Consider the following 7539-nt stretch of genomic DNA (forward strand, 5'->3'; position numbering starts at 1 on the left):
GCGCACCTTCTCATCGAGGTGGGCTCGACGGTTGCGGTGATGGTGCTCGTTGCCGAGGCGACCCGGGGCCGCAGGCGCTGTGTTGCGCGTGCGCCCGGTGTGGACCGAGGCTTCCCACATGAATCGGGAAGTCGCGGCGCGATGCTCCGAGGGGTACCCCTGCCTTCGGGAGGCAGAGCTTTCGGCCCATCGGACCGCGGCATCTTCCAGGAGATTCTTGAGCTCTGCCTGGATACGCCACCCTTGGGTGGTTGATGGCTCCGGCATCGCGCGGAGAAGTATCGCTGCTGCAGCCAGGTTCTGGCCGACCCCACTGGAAGCCGGTGGCGACCTTGCCCTGACATCGTCGGCGATGCGGTGCTGGATGCCCTGGGGTGGATGACGCGCTTCTCCGGCCGGAGCTTGGCCTGCCCATTCCTGCCCGACGTTCCGGCGGAACGGCACAAGGGTTCCTGCTCCCTCGTCGAGCCTCGCCTGCATCTCGCAGATTTGCTCGAGTTGTGTGTCTTGACCCCCCGCAGGGACTGGGACCACAGCTAGCTCCCGAAGGATGTCAACGCGAGGCGCAGGCCTATGGGGATCACTGTTTTCTGGTATACCAAGATGGTTGCCTTCGCTGGGACCCCCTAGATCGACGTGGAAACATTCACGACTTGGGCCGCAGTCCTCATCGCCGAAGCTGCGGCTACCATCGGAACAGTCGGAAAGGCAGTAGTCGCATGCGGTCTTGAAGTCCCGCATGGCACTGGGGTTGCCAAGTCCGAAGAAATCCCAACAAAAGTCGGGCTCATCATCTTCATCGGAACCCGAGGGCCCGTAGGTCGAGACGGCTGTCAGCCGGTCCCAGGGTGACCGCATACCGTACCCCGGAGGGTTTGGACATGCCTCTATGAAGGCTTCCACCGAAGCGAAGTCGCTTGGTGGGTCGAGGCTGAATCCAAAAGGCACGAGATGGGAATCGGTCGGTACCTCCTGGTCGACGGGCGGTGACGAAGTTGCGTCAGGGGCAGACTGCACCGTCGTCTCAGGTATGAGGGTGACGCCCAACAAGTCCTTTGCGAGCGTGCTGGCGTCGTCCGTCCGCTTGGAGTTGGCGTGTTGCGGGGAAACGGCGCTCGTCTTCGTCTCAGATGCGAGGGCGACGCTCGATGTGTCCCCCGTTGGGGCGTCGGCGTCGTCGACTCGCTCGATAGCCGACGAGGTGCCGCCTCCTGCTTGGCCTTGGTTGCCCCGCCTCCTCCTCCGTCGGCGGGGGAGGCGGCGGGACAAACTCGAATGTTGTTCTTCCGCCACGTGGGGAAGACGTCGTCGATTTCGCCGCCGGCGGGCGGGTTGTCGGCCGCCATTGTTGCTGTCGCGCGGCGGGGGAAGGAGTATCATGTCGTAGCCGCCATCGAGGGACATGAACTCAAGACTCCCGAAACGGTGCACCGTCCCGGGCTGGAAAGGTTGCTGGAGACTACCCATCTGGAGCTTGACGGGACAGCTGTCGGGGCTGTCGAGTCCTTGCTGACGTCTCCTTGCTTCCGTAAGGGGCTGAGAGCCGCCGTCGTCATGGAGCACACGGGGCGCCATCATTATTTGTTTACCGGGGCGAGCCAGATGGGACGCCGGTCTTGTTCCCCATAGCCTGAGCTAGCTAGGGGTAGGATAATGATGGCCCCCCTGTGACGTGGTCGGTCCGAGCCCTGGGTCGGGCGAGGCGGTGGCTCCTCCGAGGTCGAGGTCGAGTCTGTCTTCCGAGGTCGAGGTCGAGTCCGAGCCCTGGGGTCGGGCGAGGCGGAGTTCGTCATCTTCCGGAGTCGAGGCCGAGTCCAAGCCCTGGGTCGGGCGAGGCGGAGTCCGTCGTCTTCCGGGGCCGAGGCCGAGTCCGAGCCCTGGGTCGGGCGAGGCGGAGTTCGTCGTCTTCCGGAGCCGAGGCTGAGTCCGAGCCCTGGGGTCGGGCGAGGCGGAGCTTCCTATGGCGCCCGAAGCCAGACTTGGCTGCTGTCAGCCTCACTCTGTCGAGCGGCACAGCAGTCGGAGCGATGCAGGCAGCGCTGTCCTCTTGTCAGGCTGGTCAGTGGAGCGGCAAAGTGACTGCGGTCACTCCGGCTCTGTCGACTGAGGGGCGCGCGTCAGGATAAGGTGTCAGGCCATCCTCGCATTAAATGCTTCTGTGATACGGTCGGTCGGCGTGGCGATCTGGCCAAGGTTGCTTCTTGGCGAAGACTGGGTCTCGGGCGAGCCGAAGGTGTGTCCGTTGCTTGAGGGGGCCCTCGGGCGAGGCGTGAATCCTCCGGGGTCGGCTGCCCTTGCCCGAGGCTGGGCTCGGGCGAGGCGAGATTGTGTCCCTTGAGTGGACCGAGCCTTGACTTAATCGCACCCATCAGGCCTTTGCAGCTTTGTGCTGATGGGGGTTACCAGCTGAGATTAGGAGTCTTGAGGGTACCCCTAATTATGGTCCCCAACACTGTGTTAAATTGATCTATGCGAACATAATAACTGATGAACATGTGTGTGGATTGTGAATTAATGAGTGATGAATTGTGTTAATTTGGTGTTATATGGATGTGGTTGGTGAAACTATGAGTATAATTGTTATTTTATATTGTTAAATTAGTTTAAAATTAACTAGAAATTGATTAGTATATATCTTTATATTGGACGAGTTTCCACTATCGTGTGTATGTCCGAAACGTGTTGATCTATTTCCTGTCTCGCATAACAACCCGACGAGATAAAATAAATCTTATCTCTTGCATGCGTAACCAAGCAACAACCATGAGTGTTTCCTTCTCCTTCATCCTGTTGACGTCGTATATTAATTTCTAACTTTTCATCTCTTTCCCGTTTTCGCCTCCTTTACCTAGGTTTTATGTATCATTTGCCATCATATATTAATCTACAACTTTTCATCTCTTTACTCTGCCTCCCTCATCCGGATCCTTCTCATTTCCGCCTCTCTTACTCGGATTCATCTACATCCCTATAAAGGACCTAGAGGACCTAGAGCAACACATCCTGCTGACCTGGAACTAACATTTAGAGATGGCCAAATGGGCCGTCCGGCCCGGCCCTCCAGGCACGGTTAGGAAACCGGGCCGGGCCTTCTAAGCCCGTGGGCTTGATTCTATGTCCGAGCCCGGCCAGCAGCGGGTCTAAACGGGACGGGTCGGGCCGTTTAGCACGAAAAAGCGGGCTAAGCGGGCCAAAAAGCACGTTTTAGTGCAAAAAAGCGGGCTTAACGTGCTTAGAGGTAAACAGGCCGTGCCGGGCTAGCCTACCGTGCCTAGTTTCCTGTCTGAGCCCGACCCGCTTATTTGTGCCGGCCAGCCCGCATAGAACCGGGCCGTGTCGAGCTCGGACCGGGCTCGCGGGCCTCGTGCTTATTGACCATCTGTACTAACATTCACGCCACTTTTTTTTTGGAACAAACTGGAGTTGCTAACGGACAAAAATGACAGGGTTTTGAGAGCTATTTTCTGTGCCGATCAAAATTATACTTTAACGAAACACCTGATTTTTATTTGAGGGGGGCGTATATTCTGACCTGTGCAGTGCAAGTCTGGCCGCCTCCAAATATAAAACAAGAAAGAATGGTTGCATCACGCGCACACGCGCACCAAAGCCAAGCCCAGCTCTCGACAGTCGACACCACCACAGAGCGCGCACGCACCAAGCCGCGCGCACACACGCACCTCGCGGCGGTAGCGGGAGTGGATCGATGGGGAGCAGCGGGGGCAGCTGCGAGCACTTCCTGGGGCAGCTGAGCTCGAGCGACGGCGGCAGCGCGCCGCACCAGCTGCTGCAGCGGGAGTGGGACTGCGGCACCGGCACCGGCAGCAGGCGTGGGTCGCGGCGCTGGTCCAGGAAGAAGGGCAGGGCGCGGGGACACCGCCGCGGCGGCGGGTTCTGCAGGACTGAGGAGGCCGCGGCGGCGTCGCGGAAGCGGGTGGTGGTGGTGGTGGACCAGAGCTCCGGCGCCAAGCACGCCATGATGTGGGCGCTCACCCACGTCGCCAACAGGGGCGACTTCCTCACCCTGCTCCACGTCCTGCCGCCGCACAGCGGGAGCGGCGGCGGCGGCCGCGGTGCTGGGGAGGAGGACGCCTCCGCGCTCGCCAACTCCCTCGGCGCGCTTTGCAAGGCCTGCAAGCCTGAGGTGCGTGTGCGTGTACTCGCTCCTTCACTCATGCGCAGCTTGTTTCTTCTCCAACGTGTTCCAGAACACCACAGCACGCCTCTATCCACAGTAACGCATTTTTTTTTTGTTTCCGAACCTGAACTGAAGAGACAGATGTTCGACATACAAACGGAGATATTGCTTTGCGGTTCGTTTTAAGACCTTTTTTTAAGCATGCCGTGAGGTGTTGGATACAGACAATGTGCATATATTACGGCCTTTAATCTGCGCTAACAGTAACGAGGCACGGTTTGGTTTGCGGGACATTTTGTCCCGTTTCCAGTGCTTCCTTTGTAAAAAAAAATAAAAAATTAAACTGATTCCTATAAAATCTCTATACAAATTCTATAAAATCCCTGCGTTCAAAGGGACATGACAGATTGAACTTTCAAGCTAAGCTCACAAGTCCAGGGTGGCTGAATCCTGACGGAGATTAAAAAAAAACGCTACCTTTACCGAGTTCGTTAGTCCAAACCCAAAAAAAGCGTTGCTTCTTTACGCAGTGCATGTGGTGAAACTGAAACATGTACTCACATACGGTTGGCCATGTGGCCTTTTTTTTTCCTTGCATCAAGTTGTTCGGGTTCTTTCTTGGGCCACCGGCTGCTGCCTGGAGGCAAGAGTTATGCAAGTAGGTGGGTAGATCAGATCAGAACATTCATGAAAGGAGATGGCATCCACCCTTTTATTGATGGATCATGGCAGGCCTAAAGCTGAAAAGGGCCTCAGCTTCCTAAACAGAAGAAAGATGCTCCGAATTACTATCGTCATTAGCTCTGGTGCGGTAGTATGATACAGAACTAAACTGTCTTGTGATGGATGTTACACAGGTGGAGGTGGAGGCGCTCGTGATCCAGGGGCCCAAGCTGTCGACCATCCTCAGCCAGGTGAAGAAGCTGGAGGCGTCCGTGCTGGTGCTCAGCCAACGCAAACCCTCGCCTTTCTGCTGGTAAGCATAGCATGCATGTCATGTCATGTGCACCGCACCGCAACCGGTCTGTGTGATGTGTCTGTCTGCCCCTCGTCACGGATGGGATCACTCACTCTCGGTTGGCCCTGTGCAAAAGGTGAAAAGAGGGAGGGGAGGGGGAAGGAATAGAATCTCGTGGAGCTGGCACAACCTATCACACCGCTCCTCTTCTTACCCATTATTCGGAGAGCATCTGCATTTAGCAGCTGAGGTTTTTTTTCCTCTCTCTCTCTCTCGGTAGCAAAGAGCTGTTTGGCAAGCTGTCAACTTTAAGAAGAACAGGGGCTTTACCAGAGGACAGTGTAGGTGCAGCCCAGCCATGCAGGGGGATCAAAAGGTAGGGTAGGAGAGACAGCAACAGCCATGTGGCCATCCATAAAACCGGAGATGCCTTTCCTTTGTCCTTGGTCCCTTGCAGTTAAAATCGATCTCCCGAATGGAGCAAACTGTCAGTCATTGTGTGCCCTGCCCCTACATAGTGCTACGCCTGTCTGTGAAAGTAAAACATCTGGAGAAAAAAAAGTCACCTTTTCAACCACATGTATAATCAAACCAAACTGTCATTTTTTTTGTTATGTAGTTTGTTTCTGTAGCTAACTGCTAGCTAGTAGCTGACGCACCGGTGTGAACAAATACTGCAGCTTCCTGCGGAGCAGGAGCAGCAGCGAGGAGGAGGAGCTGGTGGAGGAGTGCATAAACCGGGCGGAGTGCCTGACGCTGGCGGTGCGGCGGCGGAGCAAGGGCGTGGGCGGCTACCTCGTGAGCACCCGGTGGCAGAAGAACTTCTGGCTGCTCGCCTGACCGGTCCACGAGGACTCCCCCTCCTCATCCTCATCCTTTGACGCAACGCAAGAGTTTTACTTACTTCCCGGGCTAATCGTTTTTACAAAGTCCAATAATAAGTAACCACCACCACCACCACTACTGCATCTGTTTGTTGATCTGTAACCTCCAGTGTCCTAGGGTGTGTGCCAGCCAGTGTGCGTGTGCCTGATCCTCTCTCTCTCCCCACGATGTGGTGCTGTATTCTATGTATCGTCTTGGTTTAGCTGTGCTGCTGTAGCCTGTAGAGTGTAAGCTAGCTGTTGTGTAGTGAAGGCACGCAGAAGCTGAGCCGATCCGTTTGCCCTGTCTGTTCTGCGGGAATCTGTCTGTTTTGCAGAGCGGGGATGCAGAGGCGCGGGACGGGGACGTCAGTACACTGCGTTGCGTTGCGTTGCGTTGCATAAACTACGACTTGTGTATTGTGCTTGTGCGATGTGTTTGTTTGCTTGCTTGCTTGCTACAATGGTTGGTACAGAGTTCCATAATGAAGTGATGATGCGTTTTGACTAACTGTCTCCCCCTTGCGCTCTCTCTCTCTGTCAAAAAATAAAAATAAAACTAGGCCGAGGCATTTTGACAGGTAGTACAAGCAAGCAAGCAGTGCTAATGCTAAACTGCGTGGTGAGTGGTGACTACAACTACTGTAGGACGACAACCTGGTTTAAACACTTTCTCCCCCACCTGGCCTAGACTAGATCCAGTAACGCGCAGCTGCGCCTGCTGGTTCACATCAGCCAGGACCGACCGGGCGCCGAGAACAAACCGGTCCCCAGTCCCGAGACCCCCCGCCCCCGGCCCAGGATCCGAGAACAAACAGGGGGGGGGGGGGGGGGGGGGGATCTTCTTCACGGCAGAGAGCACAGGTGCGAGCCGGCCCGGTGCCAGCACAATTATGGCCGCGGCAGAGAGCACAGGATGGTCGATCGTCCCCATGATGATGCGGCGAGGGTGGTGGTGCCGGTGCGACGTAGCTGGGAGCAGGCTTTTGCCACCACGGGTGGTGGCTGGGCGCAGGCGAGGCTCATCATGAATCATCATTCCCGGGACCGGGAGTTGAAGGCTGGGTCTCCGCTGCGTTTCATCAATCCGGCAGTTACGCTTCCCGGTGTCCATCGTGATGGCGTTACGGTGGACCTTTTTTTTTTCTTCTTTTCGGTTCTACTGTTTCATCTCGTGCTGAGAATCGAGACGAAGACTCAAGAAGAGAGGCGCGTCGGGGCTTGCGCGTGTTTCTTTCGCGGGCTCCTCTTGCGGGAACATGTGATGGGCTGGCCCATATACACGGGTCTCCTCGCGGATTCGCCCTGTGGCTCTGAGACGCGCACCGATTCGTCGCCCGCTCCGTCGTGTGCCGGTTCGGCCCAACGAAAAATCTACGTTGTGGACTGATTTAGTAACGGGATCACGAGAGAATCTATAAAGAGAAATCTCCTTGTTATTATAAGGGAATCCATGAATCTCCTTGTTATTTAATTCCTCTTTCATTGATCCCCTCGTGATCCTTAATCACCAAACCAGCCCTTAAGATTGCTTCTCTCCCTTCTCGCGAATCACCCGCCGCCGCCATCTTCTCGCTAAA

The 7539-nt window shown here is 56.1% G+C and overlaps 1 protein-coding gene across 1 annotated transcript; it reads left to right on the plus strand.

Annotated features, from left to right (window-relative positions):
• Positions 1-3557: 3557 nt before the first annotated feature.
• On the plus strand, positions 3558-6335 carry LOC100284502 (universal stress protein family protein). Its single transcript, NM_001157397.2, has 3 exons — positions 3558-4144; positions 4996-5114; positions 5777-6335. The coding sequence occupies exons 1-3, from the start codon at positions 3707-3709 to the stop codon at positions 5934-5936; spliced, it is 717 nt and encodes a 238-aa protein (NP_001150869.2). The 5' UTR covers positions 3558-3706; the 3' UTR covers positions 5937-6335.
• The last annotated feature ends 1204 nt before the right edge of the window (positions 6336-7539 follow it).

Source organism: Zea mays, chromosome 8 (genome assembly GCF_902167145.1).
Source record: "Zea mays cultivar B73 chromosome 8, Zm-B73-REFERENCE-NAM-5.0, whole genome shotgun sequence".
Lineage (NCBI taxonomy): Eukaryota > Viridiplantae > Streptophyta > Magnoliopsida > Poales > Poaceae > Zea > Zea mays.

Bases quoted from the DNA above. Each gene is read 5' to 3' on its own strand.
- LOC100284502 (NM_001157397.2), top strand. From the start codon at position 3,707: ATGGGGAGCAGCGGGGGCAGCTGCGAGCACTTCCTGGGGCAGCTGAGC. The intron at 4,145-4,995 runs GTGCGTGTGCGT...GATGTTACACAG, and splicing joins GCAAGGCCTGCAAGCCTGAG to GTGGAGGTGGAGGCGCTCGT. The intron at 5,115-5,776 runs GTAAGCATAGCA...CAAATACTGCAG, and splicing joins AAACCCTCGCCTTTCTGCTG to CTTCCTGCGGAGCAGGAGCA.